This window comes from Triturus cristatus, chromosome 1_2, assembly GCF_964204655.1.
Source record: "Triturus cristatus chromosome 1_2, aTriCri1.1, whole genome shotgun sequence".
NCBI classification, from domain to species: Eukaryota; Metazoa; Chordata; class Amphibia; order Caudata; family Salamandridae; genus Triturus; species Triturus cristatus.
In genome coordinates, this window is record NC_140580.1 from 101220360 (window position 1) to 101242876 (window position 22517).

The following is a 22517-nucleotide window of genomic DNA, read 5'->3' on the forward strand; positions in this document are numbered from 1 at the left end:
AGAAATCATGGTCTTGTATAAAAGGCTTTACTCCTCAGAGACGCCTACGTTGAAATTGTGCCCCCTTTGCCATTGCATTTATGTATGCTAGAAGGTTAAGATTCTTTTTCCAAGGAGGAAGCCAGGATAATGTGCGCTCACCAAAAGTGAAGGGTTACTTTTTAATACCGCAGATGAGTTAAGCCATGTTTGAAATGGATGGGGCACTTAGGCGGGTACATCAAGAGGAACCTATGTTTTTTTTAAGCGGGCTAAGCTTTCGGTGGGGTTTGTGCTCCTGCATTTTGGTCACAAATTCAACATCTTTAGCAGCATTTGAGATTGGCAAATAAGGCTGGGTAACATCTGCTTAAAAGTAATATGAGATGTTGGAGTAGCTCAGGGTGGAGGCTAGTGGCGCCATGTAAAGGTTTCATAGGCTACGAGAGATAATAGGATGTTGGGAAATAACTTGTCGGATCGCGCACGATTTAGAGAAATATTGACAATTTTTGTTTTCCAAGTATGATGCGAACCAACCCAGGACTGCCACCTTCAGCCCGTTTTGTCTTTCAGGATTTAAAGGAGCGCGATTTGGTTAACTGTATAGAAGCCAGCTGGAATGCCCCGGTGGGTAAGGAGACAGGAGTGGCTCTTATCTAGGATGCAGAGTTTCATGCACAGTTTTTAACGATGCAGGCTCAGTGCACCATCCTGTCCTGACTGGAGTTGATTTAGTGGGCAGCAGTCGTCAGTTTATTGTGTGACCTGTATCTCTACCAGGTCTGTAGAACTTTAGTCAGGAAGGGAAGACTAGACACCTGGCAAAAGCTATTCAGAACTCCGGGGTGCTCCATGTTTTTACTCAAGGGAGAGACATGGTTTGTGTCGAGGCCTTCTGGTACTATTCCATAGGTAGAAGAGGTATGCATTAATAAAACCGGAGATTTCGAAGTTATCAGTTTCCGAGGGAAATTCAGGTTAGAGACGCTGTTAGGTTAAACTCAGTTGTTTGTTGGTTACAGCTGTGACCTTGGTCTGGTACAACAAACATCGGCCTACAGGTGTTTCTTGATTTTTAATATTAATGTTTTTTTTTTTGTTGATTTTTTTTTTTTAAACTTATTTTTATTGCCATTTTCATATTTCACACATTGTCCATCATACATAACCGTCAAATAGTCATAGCAGATTATACATCCAGTAGTGGGACAGAACAACTGTATACATTGCTGGTACGTAAACAGGGAGCATAAACAATGTATAGAGATAGCATGATGTTTATATCCTGTTGTCTCGGGTTCTTTTTAATATTAATGTTGCTTCTTCAGGGCCTGATAAGTGTACATTGATGTTCAAAGGATGTTAACCCCTTCCATGCTGCGCAAATTCCGCCGCTGTGCTGACGGTTTCTTGCGCGGGCGTGGTCATGACGGAACGGTTCCGTCATGAGCACAGCTCAACCGTGGCTCATGACGGAACCGTTCCGTCATGAGCACCGAAGGGGTTAAACAAGGGCCATAGATCCCATACCACACAATGTATACAAGCTTTAGTGCACCAATCAGCGCCATACAGATGGGGGCAGAGACACAGATAATAAAAAAGAGATGACAAAAGAAGAAGAAAACAGATAGATACATGATTTATATAAACAATAAATCAAACAATAGAAATCACATAATCGTGAGCAAACCACCCAGATATATGTAGAGATAATTACTATACCAAGAAACTAGGTAGCTACGCGGGCATCACAGAGATATATTAGTAAATAGTTTCCAAAGTCATTGCATATACCAAAAAGATTTTTTAAAAAGTGATTAAAAACAGATTTCCGTTGAATTGCTCCATAACACCAGTCTGTTTATTTTGTGTTAAGTCATGAGTCTTAAGAATTCATTGGTGCTCTTTTTTTTAAACGTGTTGTATTGTTTTTTGTGCAATAACAAAACTAAGAAAGCACAGTATTCAGCCCTCACTTATGGGCAAAACATAGTCAGTTAGTCATCATTTCTTCAGCCCACAAGTCCTGCCCACCCATCTTTCCGATGACATTCTAGGCACATCATCCTGTATCTGAGAAGGCACAGATCTCTCATCTAATGACCCCAGTCTACTTGTCGCCGGATCAAGTACAGTACCCCTTTAATCAGCCCAGTCTCCCCCAATCTTCACATGTTTCTGTGGGCACCCCCTCGCCTCATACACTGGCCTTCCAGACCCATACAGTGGTCTAGCCCTTTTTCCATCCTTCAATTGAGGGGCTCTCCTTTCTTCCATTCCCAAACTGTCCCTTTTAGAAACCAATAACGAAATCCAAAGGAGCGCCATTTAATACCTATTGCTATTTAGATTAACATTAATATGTACCATTCTGGGACTACAAGGAAGGTGCCAACCGAGCACCCTCTCGATCGTGGAGAGAAACCCCTCGCAAAGAGGAGTAAATACTCTGCAGTTTCATATGTGTGTGTGTGTGTAACAAGTCACCATCATGCACCAATGGTACATGATGGCGACTTGGTAAAGTACCAAGTGTGTACCATGTCCCCATCATGCATGCTGAGGATTCAATAATCCCAAGGTAATGGCTTGTGAAGTAGGTGCTGTGTAGGTAATTGAATAAGCCGGAACTGGGAGGCGACCACAGCCTCCCTCAGGGAGGCAAACGCCTCCTTCCAGTCAGCGTCCGTTCTTATTCAACAGTGTTCTTAACTCAGACTCCAGACATGCTTTACTTTTAGATCATATATAAATAATCCAGAATGTAATACATAGGTGCTTGCCTCACAATTTATATTGACAATGACTAAGTGCCTAGATGCGTCATATAGTGCTAGTTTAGATGCTCAGTAGAGCAATCACTCATTTTAGAGACGGGATACTGAAAATAAAAGATGCCACCACGTTGTCAATTTATGCAGAAGGGGAGTTTTGAGGGAGGTGAATGATGATCCCAAAATCAGTCTCTCAGACCTATTTTAAAGGTCCAAGGGCTGCGGTTGTACCGTCATATTGTGGTATCAGATTAAATAGGACCTCGGTAATCCTTTTGGAAGGGAACAGATCATATAGGAGCATTGCCATAGTGGGAAGGTGAAAGGTCTCCTTAAATAATTTGGTCACAGAAAAAAGGAATGAACATTTTTATTCTTGATCTGCCGCCACCTTTTCACTTGATCACTCTACAAAACTGTTTTTTCTTCACTAACACTGTGTGACTACATTAACTATTGAACAATTTGTGATGCTTGAACGATACAAGTTTTGTTTAAGTTGCTCGTCCTGTTTTTTTATATGTATTATTTAAGAATGCTTTTCTCATGTTTTATGCCTTGTTTTCTTGGATAAATGTATTTTAATGGCACTTTGACTGACTCGGCATTAGATAGATCCCAGTACCATCTCTAATTGTTTTTTCTTTTATATAAAAAATAGCAGTTATGGCAATTGTTTCTATATGTTGAGCACCAGTCCGACCGTGGTCTACGGGTCACTCCTGTAGTTTGTAATATATGCCTCAGATATCCACCATGTCAAACTCCCAGCGATTTGCACGTTCACTACTTCTTACAGTTTTTTTCTTTCCTCTGTAAGACCTGAATGCATGATGCTGAATTGCGCATTGACCCGAACACACAGCTTACCTTTTCCGAGACTATAGATCATTCAATTGCTTTAAAGTTTGGAGAAAGGATTGCTCCTAGAGAATTCAGTAGGCCATGTGGTTCTTGAGCCAGGGAAGTGGATTGCAAGGCTCTAGGTGGTGTGTCTCGGTGCTTTACAGAGGAGAATGGCACAGGTCTGAGTGCTGGCTTCTGAAGGTGAAAAGCGGATTTCAATAAGTAGTGACATGATGCATCTGTGATGCATAGGCTGGCTGCTAATACTGGAGAGTGTGGAGCTGTGAGAACTTGATCACGTTGGGGACGTTGTGCTGGGGGAAAGCTGGCAGTTAAACCCAGATGATGAAGCCCTAAAAGGAGCTAGCAGGATGTGGCTGTAACCTAATGGCCTAAGATGGAACAAAGAACATTTCTCCTATCTTAGGGACTCCCGCCCCTTTTGCAAATACACTGACCTCCAGCTACAAAGCAGCACTATAGGACTTGTGGCTCCTGCGGGTGGGGCTGTAGTAGGATTGCACGGCTCTGCGGACACTGACATCAGACTTTGTACTCTTTACAGGCAGTGAAAGAAACTGCGGTGTCCCGATCACTGCTGCTTGGAACAACAGCACTTGTGCCTATCGTGCTGCTACACTTTCTAGAAAGGTAAAGATCCAACCAGAAAGGGAAATGCATTGAACAAAACTGGGACGCACAGCATGAAATGTGTAGGAAAAGATTAAACTTCTCAGTTTGTCCCACATTAGGTGTGAGTCCTGTTTAATGTATGTATTCTGGCACTTGGTATCTTGGATTCAGATGAGAAAAGGAGAAATGCAAGTACCAGTATCTAAGGAGACTGAAATGCTCATTCCTGACATGGCATGAATTGAGGTATGTGGCAGGAAAGGAGTGTGCTCATAGAAACAAGCCACAAGGTGCTAGAGGTGAAGTGGTTTAAATGTCATACTAGTCTCAATGCACCTATGAAAAATATTTGCTTGTAAACCTCATACCCAAACACGTCCTCCTTTCCTCCCCCAGCCCCGACAGCCTCCACACTCTTCCAGTTAAAATTCTGAGATTGGCTCTATAGTTGCAGAGGAGTAACCACAAATGATACAATAAAACTACCAAATCAATTGTCCATGTTCGAAGTCCCCACTCTACTGTTGTGACCACCCTCAAGGCATGGATTGAGATTTCAGAACCATCATTTACATCCTTCACTTCATGACTGATTTCTCTTATCCCATTTATGACACAGTTTCAACACAGATCACATTAAACACACTGTATGTGGTTATAAAATGTATATTTGATTAACATTTTTTAATGCAAGTGGAATGTTGCATTACATTTTGAGACCACTTGGGGCCCTACAACAATTTGTAATTAAAGAGATGAGGTTTAAGTAAAATTGTATGATTTTAGCAAATTAGTAGAGGACGTTGAAGTATAAATTGATCTTTCAAAGGCCGCAACAGTTTTCACTTCGCACAAGATTACCAGTCGATTGTAAAGTTTATACCACAGTATAGGTTCTTGTTCTTAGAATCTTGAACAAAGGATTTTTGTGGATCTTGAAGGGTGCTGTCAACAATACTCAAGTGTTCGCAGTGCTAGGGTAATAGAAGAAAGGATGAATGGAATATAGAGTAGGGACAGGATCCCATTCCCAGACAAAAAAAACAAAGGTTAAAGTGATGTTATAGTTAAGTTAAAATGTTAGTTAAAGTTTAACATTTTAAATGCAAAATACCCCCATAAAATTCACCACTTACAGTTAACTGAAATACCTATAATTTGCGCCTCCGGCATGAACTGTACTGTTATCAATAATGTTATTTCAAATGTCATCACTGACGTTATCAATGTTGTCCAACAACGTCAGGATTGATGTACTATGTGCGGTCCTAAGCAGTGCATGGCGGGTGTGTGAATTAGTTTTATCTCACTTAACTATGACTGGTGAGTTTCAATGTTTTTTATGAGTTTAAAAGTTGCATTTTAACTGACATCGTCACATAGCTATAACATCACTATAACCTTTCAGTGAACTTCAGAGTTTTCTTTAATGTAAATACAATGATATTACCAGACCTAACAATAATGTGACTTTAACATTTAGTTATTTTCAGTGAAACGTAACAATAGAAAGAGATATTCTTTTAAGTAATGCAGACCTATTGGCTTTGCAAAAATGGCACAACGATAATTTAACTGATAATTTTAAGATAACCCTTATAAATACACACAAAGCAGTGAAAAATAATTATTGTCACAAAAAATATTTAAAATAGAGAAACTATAAATGTGTTTCAGTCTTTAACACTCTTCAGACCACAAAATCCAACCTTACAACCAGCCACAAGGGGTCTCCACACTCTAGCTGAAGAGCTGCATCTTCAGCTCAGAGTGGTTTACAAATAATGGCAAGCCACCCGGGGAGTATATCCAGGTTTTTTTGCATCCTTGCAGCCCCCACAACAGTTTAATAAATTGCTAATAGTATCCCTGCCCCTCCCTGGGGCACTAAGACAACCACAATTTTAACAACAAAGCCCATCCTCTGGCCTAATAATGCTAGAGGATGGGGGCACATGCCCCCCCCATCCTCTTTTATAAAAGAAAAGGTCCTGGGGGATGGGGTCCCCAGGGCCCAATACAGCTAGGGGAGGGGGGCCATGCACCCCTCCTCTCCTTTAAAATATATATGGCCCTGGTGGATTGGGTCCCCAGGGCCATAATAGGCATGGAAGGAGGGTGGGGGGGGGGGGGGGGGCGCGGGTCCCCTCTCCCCTTTATAAAGCAAGCATTGGCATAGCCAATCGGTCTTGCCTTTGGTACCTTATAAGTGTTTAGTTATGAAGCACATTATAAACGGTCTGTGCTCCATGGGAGGGACAAAGAGATGCTGGGCAGCCCAAAACAAATAAAGCCAGAAAAAAGAAAACAAGTAACTGTGAGTTACAAAGCTAATAGTAAGAAATGGACAGAATGCATTCCCAGGTAGGCTGTCTGGTAGGCTTCCATCTAAAAAGAGGTATGGTGGTTAAAGAAGCATGGTCCCAAACCTATTAACAAGGTATGTGGTACTAAGGCACATAAAGCAAGTCAAGATAGCAGACACTTTTGAGACCACACTACGATGGAGTGATGTACCCACTAGTAGATTGTTCTACCCATTCTTGGGAAATGGTTTTAGCATGCTATTGTAACTCAGGATTTTTGTAAGTTAATCTAAATTATTAAGGTGTATCAAAGAACTGGAGATGGGGAAGGGGTTGGTGAGCAAAAGCAGATAACGTAACCTGCCCAGGATCACTCAATGTCTTTGAGTGGGAACCTAGAATTACAACTCTGGTTTCCAAGTTTCACATTAAGCAACTTAATCATTGAAGCTCAACTTCTTCAACACAGGGCATGGTTTCAGTCTACTCTTTCTTTATTGTTATGCCATGGGTGGTACGTGTCAAGGAAAACATAATAAAACATTACCTGAACATGCTCAAAATTATATTTGGCGAATCGGACGGAGAGCGGCAGGGGAGGGAAGTTGTGGACAAACATATTAAGCTTCTCAGGCACAAACTCCACGACTGAACCTGTTTTTCACAGAGATGTGACGTTTTCTAAGGGGAAGGCCTGAAAGCGGGGTTAACATTAAGAAATAAAAAATCTGAACAGAAATAAAACCATGAATGTTGTAGGGAAGAGTAGATGGTGGCGATTTATGTACAACTTTTTGAATATGGTGAATCACATCTTTGTAATTGAAAACATTTTCGCGGGCGGGTGTTGCTGGACAGCCATCACACTGTGAGAGATACTTATGGAGTACGAGGGATGCACATAGTAATGTCTACTACATGCAGCGCTGAGATCAACATACATGTATGGCACTCTTAAGAGGTTATTTATGGCAGTTGAAAGAGGCCGACAGGGGTTTTATCGAGGGTCTTGTTTTACTGTCAGCAGTGCGTAATGATCACAAGCATGGTGAGTCCAAAGGAGAGGGATTTATTTGTCTGCCTTGTGTACAATAAAAATTGCACATCTTTTAATCAAACACGGCACAGTTCAATTGCAACAATACTGTTTTTAGAGAGGGTTTGTTAAGGGGCCAGAATGAGTTTAAGAATGAGATATGTATAGATAATAAGGCAGAAACTGTAGAAAACAAATGCCTGCAGCTGATCCACCGTTACTGTAAGCAGAGTAGGACTGCACTATCATTGCACCGAGCATCAAGACTAATGTGCCTTTTTAAGAGAGGTAGACCATCACCGATATGTGTGTTTTTAGCATTATGAGTACCAACACCTTTGCAGTTTAAATCAAAACTGACCGATTCAGGCAGTGACTAGGTCTGTCACAAGAAAAGCAATAGTCATTATGAAGAAGGATGAGGGGAAAATAAAGGAGTTTTCACACTGTCTGTGCAGTTAGCCACACAGAGAAAGCCAGGAGAGGCAAGTGAGCCATAAAGACAGGGTACAGCAGCACAGCTTTTGCTTCCAAATACTTACTGGGGTGGGAGGGCTAAAATGAGAAATAGGGCACCTTGTAAAACAGCGTGCACACACATTCCCCACAAAGTTTATTGTGAATGATTTAAAAACTTGCCTGGAAAGCTTCCAGTGAGATTACCCACTCCTATAAAGAGACCCAGCACACCCTTTATTCTTGCCTCTTAACTGCCTAAAACAACAATTGGGCACTGCGCTGATAAAAGAAAGGCATGGCTACCATGCTGAAAGATTACGTGAAGTGGCCACACGCCTTTCTTTCAACAACGCAGCGCCTGCTTCATGGAACTTGAAATTAATAAGAGCTTTAGCAACATGCACAATAAAAGTGAAAGCGGGCTGAGCAGAAAATTAATTAGACGAGCCAAGCCAGAAGTAAAAAAAATAGTTCCAGAAACCAAGCACTTGAGCACACAAGTGGAAAAATGCAAGTAGTTAGTCTCTGCTCCCTGGGTGTGAACAACCGACGAAAAGTCAGACAAAGAACAAGGATTACCCACTAAAACATTTTAAAGGACAATCGAAGGAACAAATAAAAATGCAATGGGCAGGCTGTAAGTCCACAGAGTGATCACAACATGTGTCCTTGAGACAGCGCATGCGCTGCCTAGGGTCGACCTAAAACAAATGCCCTGGGGGATGGAGTCCCCAGGACCAGGCCCTGGGTAACTCCCTGCTGAGCAAGGCTATGTGCAGTGTGTGGTTGGCTGCCTTTTGGGAGGTTGGCCACGGGCCAAGCCTTGTAGCCAACTCCCCACTGTGCATGTCCAAAGGCCATGCGCAGGGGGTTGGCTGCATGTTGGGGCTGGCCGCAGGGCCTTACTGCAGGACAGGGCCTGCAGCCAAATGTCTTGCTGCGCACAGCCAAAGGCCATGGGCGGCTGGATTTATGATGGTAATTAAATATTGCGTTACGTTAAAAAAAATCCCTAGAAATTCACCTAAAAACAAAGGTTAAAGTAACATTATAGTTAGGTGAAATGTTCAGTAACAACGTATCATTTTAAACTCTAAAAAACACTGAAATTCAACTGTTGTAGTTATCTTCAGTAACTATAACTCACATCCTCGCCATGCACTGCTAATTACCCCACAAATTACTAATGAGATCTTCTGACACTGTTGCTAATATCACTACAACATTTGCAGTGACATTTTGTATGAGAAAACAGTCCATGGCAGCGGCATGAGTTATAGTTACCTTAGGGCAAGAGTTACAGTTCTTGAGATAACTTTAACTGGTAAATTTCAGGGGTTTTTGGAGTTTAAAACGTTACGTTGTTACTGAACATTTCACCTAAATATGTTACTTTAAGCATTGGTTTTTTCAGTTAATACTTGTATACATACATTTTTAACCTTCATTTCTCCACAACTACTTAACGGATGTACAGCAAATCACAAAATACTGTGCTGTCTGGATAAAAGATCTAGCTTTCTGCTAATTGTGGTGCAATTCCTTTAAACTGTTTTGGCGTTATATATGTTCAGTTCTCCTATAGGAAATTGCATGGGGAAAATACTTTTTGAGACTCCCACTTTTTCTCGGCCCCCACTTGACAGATCCTTTTGAAACTTTCGAGTAAGGAGCTGAGCTGGCTTAACCTTTTTTATAGAAAGTTTTGTTAAGATTCACTCAAACAGTGCCAAAGTTATTAGCAAACCAAAAACATGTATTTCCTATGGAAAACATGGTTCTGACTATAACTATATAGTGGCAACTGTGTAATATTAAATGATATATGTCCTTGATGAGTTTAACATGGTGCATCACATTGACATTCATTTGTGAATAACATGTGAGGCAATTCCTGTTTTGCTCCTTAATTCATTGCTTGTAGGATTGGAAGAAGATGACTTGGCATGTGGGAATAAGAATTGAAAGATGCGATTATGATATTGAGGTTGATTGTTTACACAGGGCAGAGAAGAGGTCCAATGAGTAAGTTTTGTTGAACGTTCACTCCCAGCATTGTTTTTATCGAGCTGAAGAGGTACAAGACCTGGGATTGCGCTAACTTTAATTGGCTTAATTTTTGTTAAAACTGTTTCCCTGGTTGGTGGCCAATATCCCCAAGCCCACAAATGCAAAATCAGTAAGAGGAGATACGATAAACAGTAGGTAATTTTGTATACAATATTAATTAAATACATTTCTTAAAGTCATTGTCTGTGTTGCATCCATAGTAGTATATTCGAATAGGATATAAGCGTGAGAAATAGATAAGCCCACACGTGTTTCACCCCCTATCTGGTGCACAGGCCTCAATAAGAGTATAGGCGATCCCTCAATCGGTCACCTCAGGGAATGGTATAGTGGGAGGACCGTATGTTGGTGTGCCGTGAGTTACCCTCCATAGTGATCGCTGTTCAAGGGGACTATTCTCTAGCCTTTGGTAAGGATGAAAGAGTTGTTGTGGCCCAAATAGCTTCAATTCATCCATCTTTGTCAATGGTTTGCGTGACTGACCATAGGATTACCTTATCTCCTACACTCTTATTAATTCATACAACAATGTAATGACCTGCAGCCATACCTAAGATCAACTTTCATGAGAATACCGTTAGAATACATTTAGGCCTGTGTGCCACATAGGGGGCGAAACATGTGTTGGCTGATCTATTTCTCACTCTTATATCCTATTGGAATAAACTACTACAGATGCAATGCAGATGATGACTAAGAGATTTATTTCATAAAAAATAAATGAAAAATTACCTACTGATTACCCTGTCCCCTCTTACTGATTGTTTTTGTTGACATGGTGAACATTGTTGAACGTGAGGAGACTTACGCATACGAACTGCAGCATTGCCCTTCTTGAGTGGGTGGCTCGGTCGAAGGGCAGCGGGCACTACGTGGTGGCTCCCCCCTTTTGCGCCCTAGCACTGAGATACCAGTTGTCCAACAAGTGTGATTCACTCTTAACACTGAGAGATGACGGATGGAGCGACATGTCTGACGGTGGGAGGGGGGTGGGTGAAGTTGGAGGGGAGGAGGGAGGGTAGGGGGTGTTTTGTTAACCTGCTAACTGCTGAGATAGATCAGAGCGAGGCCTAGCAGAGATGCTTATGGAATTGATCCTTCAGGTAGGGATATAGATCAGGACTATCCTAGAACTGCTATCCAAGGTGATGGTCGCAGGTACGTTGTGGGAGTCGGAGACATCAACAGAGAAGTTGCTCCCAAGAATATATAATACTACATGTAAAAGATGCGAAATCACTCATTGATGTATGGGCAAAGATTCTGTCTAATGATAATACTGCTGGATGTATTATAAATTAATAAAATATGTTTACAAAAAAAAAAAGGTGAACATTGATGAAGAACCAGGTTAAATCTCAGCAAAGAAAGACGTTTAGATGTTGTGGCTGGCTGAACTGAAATGTTTGCAAATGTCATTTGCAAGACCTCAATTGTAAGGGATTACAGAAGTGAGATACTTGGTGATCTTCTTAAAGATTAGCATTTTAAAGATGAGGCGATGAGGCAATCAGGCGGACTAGAGGTGGTGGATATATTAGCTAAGGATATTTTTGGTTAGGGAATGATTATCATTGCTTTTAAGTGAAGTGTAGGAGCAAGTGAGTAGAACAAATTGAAAGTGTAGAATAGGTGGTTGAGTTCTAGAGGAAAGAGGGTTTCATTGATACAAATCGAGAAAATCTTCAGAAAATGTTATTAATATAGAAAAGAGGAGTCGCCCATGAGAATTTAGATGGCCAAGGAAATGAGTCGCAAGGGGAGTGCTTGAAAGGTGAACGAGGAGGGAGGCAAGATTCTGCTTACTAGGAACGACATAGAACGGAGATTACCTCTGAGACTTTCTGATGATACTTGTAAAGATGCGTTGTTATGGTGGTGAAGCAAGACTGTATATTCTGATACGGATTATCATGGCTGTAATGTGTTATTTTTCATTTCATATTATAATAAAAAGATTTATTTAAAAAAAAGATTCTGTTTACTAGGCGGGACTAGATTCTGGTAGGTAAGTGGGTATCTGAGTCAGTAGCCATGTGTGTGTACTCTATGATGGTTTGCAAAGGAAGCTGGATTGCTAACTAGGGGAGAAGGAGGCCTCATTAGAGATGTAAGCTATGGCTGAAAACCTACAATTTAAACAATCAACCACTAAGCAGTAAAGGCAGATTTCTGATAGGAATCCTGTGCTTACCCTTGTTGACTTGGGATAAAGCAGTCATACTACCCTTAGAAAATGCTTCTTTTCTTTGAACAGAGACACCAGCACAACATAAAAGTCAAGAAAGAAATAAAATAAAATTCCTAAACCAATTTAGTTATAAAGAAAACAATTTTAATAATTACATGACTCCAGAAAGAAGCTAATCTGATGTAGACATCAAAAGATATTAAAAATAAATGTTGCATTTAATGCAGTCAGCGAAAGAACAAAAACACATCAATGCCTAGGTACTGTTTTAGATCAATGATCATCAGAGGACATCAGTGCATTTGATGCTACCACTGAAACAAAGCATTGGCCCACAAAGAATAGTTGGAAAAAAACATTTTCACCCCTTTTATTTTATTCAAGCTGTTTTATTATTTTAACACACAGTACTAAAGAGGCATACAATGCAACCACTATATTGAAAAGCATATGACCATTGCAGTGTACATTTGCACAATCCTAATCCATTGTGTATGTCATAATACCACGCATCCCCAAACCTTACGATATTTATGTGGACATCTTCTTGCTTTATAAATGGGTTCTTCCATCATAGTGCAGGAGTACGCAGCTTTTCACTGTTCTAATTTAGGGGCGGTGTCATGGATTTCAAGTAACGGGGGATGTTGCAACTGTAGTACCAGTTCATGACTACGGTGCACTTACACCTAACCCAACCCAAGTCTTTCAGGATACCTAAAAGGGCCTATATGTGAAGAATGTTCAACAGGTCGGTATATTATTTTAGAGAGAGTACTTTGGAGAAGTAATTTGCTATCACTGTACTACTCCAAACCATATGGAAGAAGCTGCTATCAGTGGCATTACAGTGGGAGCAAGATGGCGTAGGGATCTTGCCAGTATGGTACAATTTTATGGGAGTAAAGTAACTAATGTAGATAATTAGTTGTATGAGGTGTAGTCTAGGGTAAATTACTGGTTTGCGTGAAGTCATTTTCGAGTCTCTTCACTCAGTCTTCTAAAAGGACCATCCAGCCCATTTTTCTTTGAGAGCCGTTACCAAGTCAGGCGCATTAATAATTAGAAATTTATATCTGCATGAAATGCCCTGTTTTCCCTAGTGGCCAAGCTTACCTTAGCCTGTAGTGGGCTCTATTCAGGAAGGTCAGTCAAGGAGGCCTGGTGAGATGCTGACATATGTCGGAGCAGCAAATATTTATGGAATTAAGCCTTATTTAGGTCATATTCAATTTGTTGGGTTTGCAATGAAAATGTGCTTACCTTGCCAGATATCTCTCTGTTTAGAAATTTTAGACATTCCAATAAGCTCCAAATTCTTAAAACCAGGGAATCATGCGCTGTGAAGGCGCCAAGGGCTGTGCCTGTGTAGCTTCAAGAGTGCGTTTTTCTCCCATCTCATCCAGTGTAGCGCAGATGTCCAACATAGAATGGGCACTCTGGTTACTTCTGGGAGAGAGATTGTTATATGATCATTGTACATTAAGCCCAAGATATTGTTACGACCAATAATGGATTTCTCAATCTGAAATGTGTGGTCGTCGTACCTGCCAGGGAACCAGTCATTTAAAACCAGGATCTGGGAGGCCCAGTAATAGAGCTGGAGGTTTGGCATACTCACGCCACCATCATAGGTAGATTGGGTACATTTGTCTGGGGTTTTACGCAGGGTCCGATTTTTCCACAAAAAAGGAATGGACCATAGCCCGCAACACAGTTAACCAAGCTTGAGGGATCACCACCAAAACGTTTTGTAGAATGTTTTAATTACCATGCCACCATGTAAAAGCATAGTTTTCCAGCACCTCGAGACCCTCACGGGTGATTTGCCACGCTTTATAAATGTTTGATTGATTGATTTAATTTCTAGGGTAGGACCATCATTTTGAAAAGCGCTACCCTCTCCAGAATGTTCAGCGGGAGGTTTGACCACCCTTTCAAATCTATCTGTGTCTTGTTATGGTACAGGGATAAATTCAGGCTCCAGGTGAGATCGGGCTGCAATATGTATACAATGGTATTTAAAACTGAGTTTGCAAATGCAGATAGAGTATTGCATCTTGGTCGTCTCTCTACCTCCGCTGATCTAGACGTGAGTTGACTTGTTCCCATTGTAAGCCAGAGGTATCCCCCTACAGACCCAGCATAGTAATCATTAGGGGGCTATGCTGATCCTCAAATAAGAGCACTTAGTTGGCATCAAGTGCGATGCGGTCTTCCATCTCTTCCCACTCCCTGGAACCCTCACACTTTGGCATCTCACCTGACCCAAGTCACCACAGGCTTGATCGCCAGGGTGAAGAGAAGCAGCAAGAAGGGCAGCCTTGTCCAGTCCCTCTACTGATCGGAAGCGTTGGTTATAGTATGCTAATTACTTTAGCTTGGGGCTGGGCGTAAAGTACATTAACAAAGGATACAAGTCATGGTCTGAATCTCATGCATGCCAACTCTAAAAAGGAAGGACCAATTTAAGAGTGTCATATTCCTTCTGAAATTTTTAGCATAAGGGCACTGGAATGCCAGAGAGTGTGGGCCAGTGCAAGGGTACTGTGTGGCTACAGTGCTGAATGCTGCGATAGGGGAAGAAGCCACATTGGCCCAAATGGACAAAGAGAAGATTACCCACACCAGCCTCCCACCCACGACTGCAGCAAAAGTTTTTATCTCTGTGGTTATGAGGGAAATTGGGTGATCAGAGGAGCAATGCTCCAGCAGGCACCCTGGGTTAAGTATCACTACAGTTGCCAAGTGTAGTTCAGATGGCAATGCCCCTCTCTCGGTTGCCTCAAGGACGTTTTCAGCAAGTAGGGAGTGAGGATTAATCTGAATTAAATATAGTAGCCAAGCAGAAAGATTTCAAATTGGCTGGAAGAAATATTTAGCTTTGCATAGGAAGACTAACTTTTGCTTGTTTCCCTGCAGCACAAGTTTCATCTTGCGGAACCCTTTGGCCTTTGCTCCCATCAGACACATCTCAACGGCAGTGGCGTTTGGGCTGATGATACCAGTTTCCTTCAGTCTCTTTCCACAAATTGGGAAGGTGAGCCGTAATCATTATTGGCAGCAGAAACAATGCTGATTAAACAGTGGCCGGGCCCTGCTTATTTTGTTCTGAGTTCTCTACTTTGCTCAGGCTGTAGAGCTCAATGAAACCTTTTTTGTCTATTTGTGCTCACTGTGTGACACAAAGATGTAAACTTCTCAATCATTGCTAGTGTTCTTGAAGTGTCTGCGGGTGGAATTGTCTATTGAGTGAAAGGACTCTAATAGTGTTTTTTTCTCTTCAGTGGATCCGATGCCTGTTGCTAGTGGTTGCTCTGAAATAAATCTTGCTTCTCTATTTCAGATCCGGCGAGAGAACCTGGAGCCCAGTATTGCCTCCTCAACAAAGGAGCAGGAGTTATACTACAGCCGGGGACTCTGAAGATCACTATGATGCTTGTTGGCCTGCAGCTGGACACGAGTTCGGTCAGAATGACACTTCTAGTGCAATGTTCTAAGACAGTTGACTGTTGAAGGACACTGTCCCCATTACAGTTTGCGTACCTTCTGAAATACTGGATGCTAGGCAGAAATTAATTAGTGGATATCATGTTGATCAAGGCACATGATGCCTCTAGCCAGTCTAGTTGCAGAGCCATCAAATAACGCGGTAGCACTTTATGGTGAGATGATGATGTTGACCAGAATAAGGACTACTTGAGTTAACATGCTATCAGTGTTATTCATTTGGTGGAAATGGACACCTCCAGGAACTGTCTTGAAACCAGCAGACGTAAAATAAAGCCCCTTAAAACTGTAATATTTAATTATATGATATGCAATTGCTGATAAACTGAAAAGGCATTTATTATCCTTATCATCCTGATAATGTAGAGGTCCTACCCTTTTACAGAGTGTGAAGTTCCCGCCACTTGAACAGGGGCACGAGGAGTATGCCACTTTAACAGAATGCCATGTATGGAAATGCACTTGTAAATGTTAATTGCAGGTGGCCCTTTAAACAGAAGTTCATGAGAGGGATGTTATTAGGAAATGCCTCTTTTTGTAAGGTCACCACTAAGTATTTCAACTAATCCAGCTGATTTTTCAACTGAGAGTGCACTGAGGCCTGCTAACCAGACCTCCGAGCCAGTGCCCGGACCCTAAAGTGTATGTCAAATTGGCCATATCCATATGTAAATCCCTAGTAAGTGGTGCCTTAGTACCCAGGGCTTGCAGCACTGATTGTGGCATCCTGGATGTCCCCCAAGTAAAACAAGTCCTCCAGTCCACTACTGCAGACCGATAGAGCAGTCATGCACTGCTAGCCCGACTTTGCCATTGAAAGCAATGGCAAAGCCACCACTTTCCCTAGACTTGTGTGTAAGTTACCCCTCTGGCAGGCCTACCAAGCCCTAAATACAGGGTGCAGCATATGACACAGGCACGACATGCACTTTACATGTCCTGACAGTAAAATACGCAAAACAACCGTTTTTACTGTGGAAAGACGTGGCCACCCAGTTGGCGAGTACAGGGTTACACGCTGACCCCTCAGCAGTGCTAACTCATGAACGGTGTGACCAAAGTGAGCACTTCAAGGTATCAAACAATTCGGTAAATTAAGCCCGACTTGTATTTCGTAATTAATGTAACTTGTAAGGTGTAGCTTCAGCAAAGCTGCCACTTTGTTGCCTTTAAAACAACTGTGCCTTCCTGGGCACACATGGAGCCTGCTCCATGAGCCAGCTTTCTGTCCTCCTGGAGAGACGTGCTAACAACTTTCAGGTAGGAGAACAATGAGGAATTTCAGGCCTGGGAGGTATCACCTCCCTTCTGCAGGAAGCCACTTGGACATTAGCCCCAAAAGGCAGACTTCAAAGGTGATGCTGCATTTGAGGGGCAGATGTGTAGCACCGGCAGGGAGGGCTGCCCCATTGTTCAGATAGACAGGCTGCCATGGGAGGCAGAGAGTGTAAACCAGTTGCCAAACCATGGGATAGGGGTCTTGCCATCTTGGAATTTGGCAGAAAGGTGCATCCTGGGATAGCCAGATGCCACACTCCACAGGAAGCGGCCATCAGGAGGAAAGGAACCTGTTAGCTCATTGGCAACCAACCACATTATGGCCTAAGGACACTTTCCAAGCATAAAGAGGTCACCTCGACCGACTCGGAAGAAGGACTGAAGAAGGACTGCCCTACTGCACCGAGGGACCAGCAAAAAGAGGATAGTGACGAGGACTGCACCTGGTGGCTAGCGAAGAGAGGGACTGTGCGTGCCGTGTCCTGCTCAGGGACAAGCTGTCTCCAGAACACAATCAAGCCAAGAGAACCCAAAGTGCCATTCACAGCACAGAGACACAACAGCTGAAGAAGCCAGCTGGGGCAAGTTGATAGCCAAAGGCGTCAAGCTGCTACCACTGCTGCCGTGCAGCACCGAGGACCAAGACCTGAAGCACAGAGTTGCACCCTAGTTCACTGAGCCTGGGTGTGCTGTTGCTGGGACCCTCAGAAGGAAAGTTTTGACCCAGGAAGGATTCACCTGTGATCGCGAAAATGGGCAACTGGTAGGCCATTGGTGACTGGACTTCAACCAGACCAGAGGGGACTTTGTGGGACATCGATCCTGCAGCCAGGATCCCCTCACCCTCTTCGTAGGCAGAGGAATCCCTGCAGGAGGACCCCGTCAACTGCATTGCTTCCACAGCATCCTTGGAGCATTTTCAGTATCCGTTATCCCTTGCAACAGGATCATTTTGTAGAAATCCATTGCAACACGGATAAAGTACCTGTAACCACTGAAACACTGGTAATTGGTTCTTGAGGACCTTGCTGGTCCCCATGACTAGCTCAGTGCTGGAGTTGGTTGCCCTAAGTACTTCTAACTGATCGCATTAACATTTAGAAACTTTTTCCAAGAAAAACCTAGATAAGTCTCCAGTTCGTTGACTTTGCCAAGGCTTGTTCATGGTTTAGTGCAATTGCATTAATTTATTATTGCTTGCAAAATCTATATTTCCGGAACCCTCCGGTGGATCTTTTTCGTTCTAGTGTCAAAAATCTTATAAAATACAGGCAAAATGTATAAATTGGTGTTGGATTTATTGAGTGTTATGTCTATTTCATCTTCAATTGTTTTGTTGCTTTTTAAAAATTAACACTTGTTCCTCTGTGTAAACCTTGCTGCTCAGTGCCATAGCTATCCAGGGTTGAGCTCAGGGTTTTATAGACTAAATCTACTGGACCTAAAAAGGTTGGTAAGTATTAAACAATATAATACAGCCCATCTCCTCAAATTGGTGGCAGTAGTGGGATCCAACACTTGTATTTAGCAATACCATACAGTTGGTTGAAGAAAAGACCTTAGAATCCGCATAGGTAGACACCTTGAAAAGAAGTCCTTGCTCCCAAAAAGTATTTTTCTGTGGACATTGTTCAACTCCAGAGTACTGTCTCCAAAGAATTGCAAACAATTTGCCAAGGAGTGGAGGTGAGTTTGAAAAGGTTTAGTACAGTTTCCTACAAGTTCAAATAGAGGAGGAAAAAGCTTACACAGGTTTTTGAACAAAGCCAAGGAGCCACCTTTTGACAAAGGAAAATGGAGCTCGGCCTGGCAAATCTGTACTCCTACACAAGGGACGATCTTATGGCATTTTGTGCAGAAAGTAAATCATCATGGGAGCTAAAGCCAAGAAATCTGCTTGGATTAAGGCCCAGAGAGCCTGGGAGGAGGCTCACAGGGTACCTCCAAGCCTGAGGAAGGAATTACCCCAAGGTGTACCTAGGGATGAAGAGGAGTTGGAAGACAATTATAGCCTGTTTAGTGGAGGCAGTGGGGCAGGCAGAAACCATCCTCACCTCCCCCTTAGCGGGCCCAGGAGCCCACCCCCCCACCCCTCTCCCCAGGGAGGACCTGAGCAAAGGACAAAAGACCAGTCACACTCTAAAAGACCTGCAACAGTTAGCTGTTAAACAGGCACAAGAGGTTACCAGTGGAACACATAAGGTATACTAAGGGGAGTACTTCTGTACAGTGAGCCAAGAGCCCCCAAATCAGCGGCATCCACGGACTGGTGGTCCCCCAAGAGCACAGGGAGTTTCTCCTTAACCTGGCCCAACATATCCCCTTGGCTGGGCACCTGGGACAGACCAAGACCTGGGAACGGCAAGTCAACCCTTTTCTACTGGCTCCCAGATGTCCGAGACGGTCAATGAGTTTTGTCGCTCCTGTGAGACCTACCAAGACAGTGGCAAGGCAGGAGGCAAGCCAAAGGCTCCCCTTATACGACTACCAATGGTGGGGACACACTTTGAGAGGGGGGAGATAGAGATTGTTGGTCCCCTAGACCCACCCACAAATTCAAGGAACAGGTTCATCATAGTGGTAGTAGACCATGCCACTAGATATCTTCAGGCCATTTCACTTTGTACAGTCACTGCTCCTGCAGTAGCCAGAGCCCTCCTTGGAATCTTTATCAGGGTTGGGTTCCCTAAGGAGGTTATTTCAGATAGATGCACACATTTAATGTCTACCTATCTGAGGCTATGTGCAGTGGCGGCTGGCAAGTAATGGGAGTGGTGGGAGAACAAAATATAAAAAATTAAACCACTTACCTCCTCACAGCCACCGTCTCTCCTCAGTCGTTGCTTCGACCCAGAACAAGGAAACGCACAGACTCCCCTAAGCCAATTCGGTGCTCAGAAGGGGAGTGGGAGCCTGTGCTTCTTCCCCACCAGGTTGTGCATTACAGCTTGGTGGGGAACATGCTAAGTGCACATGACTGGCCAGCCAAACAGTCCTGCTCACTTATTGTGCACAAACCACCCCTTCTCCCTGTGACACCAGCCCCAGTCCGCCCTAACCCAGCACCATAGCTACGAAAAACAAGCATTGGCATAGCCAATAGGTCTCGCTTTTGGGACCTTATACGTATTTAGTTTTGCAGCACAATATCCTTGGTGCAACAACATCAGCTGTTGCATGGCTAAACCTTGTACCTTATAAGTGTTTAGCCATGCAACAGTTGATGTTGTTACACCAAGGATATTGTGCTGCATCACTAAATACTTATAAGGTCCCAAAAGCGAGACCTACTGGCAATGCCAATGTTTGTTTTAAATGGATTGTCTCTCTGCCGGGTTATGTTATGTAGGCCTGTATAATGCTCTCTTGTAGCATTAACTGATGGAATGAGCTTTGCATGTGTTGGTTAAACTGTTGCGCTTTCAAACATTTTGATACGTGTGGGATAATGGGCTGCAGATCGCTCAATTAATTTTAAGATATTTTAATTTATATACCATTTTATATTTGTTTTAGGTTGGTGTTCTGTGTTTGCTGTATTGATTTAATTAATTGCTATCTATTGTAGATTTTTATGATATTTGTAATTGCTTATGTCAATGAATTGAATAATGTGTAATATTTCTGTAAGAATGCATTTCTTGGAAATAAAGAGTCTGATCTGATTATACATGTGTGCATTCATATATAGCAAACATATATTCCTGTTCTGCTGAGGCCATCCTCTTCACTGACTATAAAGATGGTTCTATATTTTGAATGAGGCCATACAAATTGCACAGAAAGGTATACTTTGCAAAAGTCTATGACATTTTTTGCAGCTTCACAAAAGCTTGCAATGTTTGTCACGTCACTATGAAAATCATGAAATGTGGGGAAATATATGTCATCAGCAACTCCCGTAGTGGTTGCAGGCAGCAAAGAAGACACGGGCACAGACCAGGCTACGTGCAAGTAGCAGCTTTATAGGCAGGTAACTGAGTTGCATTACGTTAGGAGTCACGAGATGCATGTGTTTTACGGTGAATGTGAAATATAATGACAGTGCAAACTGATTAACTATAATTTTGCTGCAGAGCATGACATGCACAATCACGACAATGCCCCAAATCGTGCATAGATATCCGATGCCGAAACGGGAGAGGTTCCGAGGACAGTGAAAGAAGTAAAGAAATGAGAGTGGCGGCGCAGTGGGCGAATAAAAATGTGAAGGAGACGCGTGAACTAGCCTATGTTCGCATTAAAGTCTGACGAGCGTGGGAGCTAAACGCCATAAAGACGGTGAGATGCGAGTGCGATCTCAATGCAAGATAGGGCTTATGGCCTAATCACTGCGCAGTGCTGGTTAAGGGAATCCCAAAGGTAAAGCACAGTGGCTTGCATGGACAGGCTGACACGCAATGTAACCCCACAAACACGTCCCAACTGTATGTAGTCCAAACGGAAACCCCAACAGTAGACGCGTTCAACTAGTGTGAAAACAACTAAACAGGGGTGGAGAAAGTTAATACAACTGGACGCTAATTGTAACAAATTAAAGAATTAAATAATTAAATCAAAACGGGCACTGTGCAACAAGTTACCGTATAGTGAAAAAGATCTAAGAGTGCTTAATGGTGTAACGTTATATACAGTGATTATATGCCAAATGCGACGAAAAGAAACACACAACAAGCACCAGAAAATGTCTACTGTCTGAGGCGGCATTGGCTTAGTCGGAAGTGAATTGCTCCTTGAAGAATTCACATCAGATGCTTCTGAAGTTAAGAATAACAAGCTAACGAGGAGGGAGGGGGAGAAGGGAGGGGGTAGTGAGAGCAGACAGCAAGGGGGTGGAGGAGGCTTAATGAGCCATGACAGAAAGGCAGATGGCGGCTGCGGGTGTGCACGCTCACATGCACTTAAGCTATAGGCCACCAAAAGCCTCTGGTGGCACTTTTAAAAGCCACTTACTAAATGTTTCGAAGACAGCATGCGCTGTCTCAGGTGAGACCTAAAAAAGTGATAATAACGATGTTATCATTTTATTTTTCCTGCTGTGAGAGCAATAGGGCAGCGCTCCTCCGCCTTAGCGGAGGAGCCGCCCCTGGCTGTGTGGGAAGAATGTGGCGTGACTTACAAGTTCACCACCAAGGTATTGGTTTAGTTGAGAGGTTCAACAAAACCATAGAAGGCATGATTATGGGTTTGCCTGAAAAACTCAGGAGGAGATGGGACATTCTCCTTCCATACCTACTGTTTTCATACTGCAAGGTCCCTCCAAAAAGAGTTTTTAAGGACCTCCCTGTAAAGCTGTTGTGCCATCCCGGGCACACATGGAGCTTGCTCTACAAGACAGTTTACTGCCCTCCTCGAGAGACGTCCTAACGACTCTCAGGATGGATATCAATGAGGGATTGCAGGCCATGGAGGTGTCACCTCCCTCCTGT

General features: G+C 42.9%; 1 protein-coding gene across 2 annotated transcripts in view; it reads left to right on the forward strand.

The window, feature by feature from the left end:
- Positions 1–20172, forward strand: part of SFXN4 (sideroflexin 4) — a 112467-nt gene extending 92295 nt beyond the window's left edge. Inside the window, exons 12-14 of one of the 2 annotated variants that reach the window (XM_085602939.1) lie at positions 4171–4256; positions 15223–15340; positions 15647–20172. In XM_085602939.1, the coding sequence (XP_085459065.1) occupies positions 4171–4256; positions 15223–15340; positions 15647–15724 (282 nt within the window). In that variant the 3' untranslated portion in view covers positions 15725–20172. The remainder of the gene's footprint in view (positions 1–4170; positions 4257–15222; positions 15341–15646) is intronic. The other variant, XM_085602930.1, reaches the window with a different exon arrangement.
- The last annotated feature ends 2345 nt before the right edge of the window (positions 20173–22517 follow it).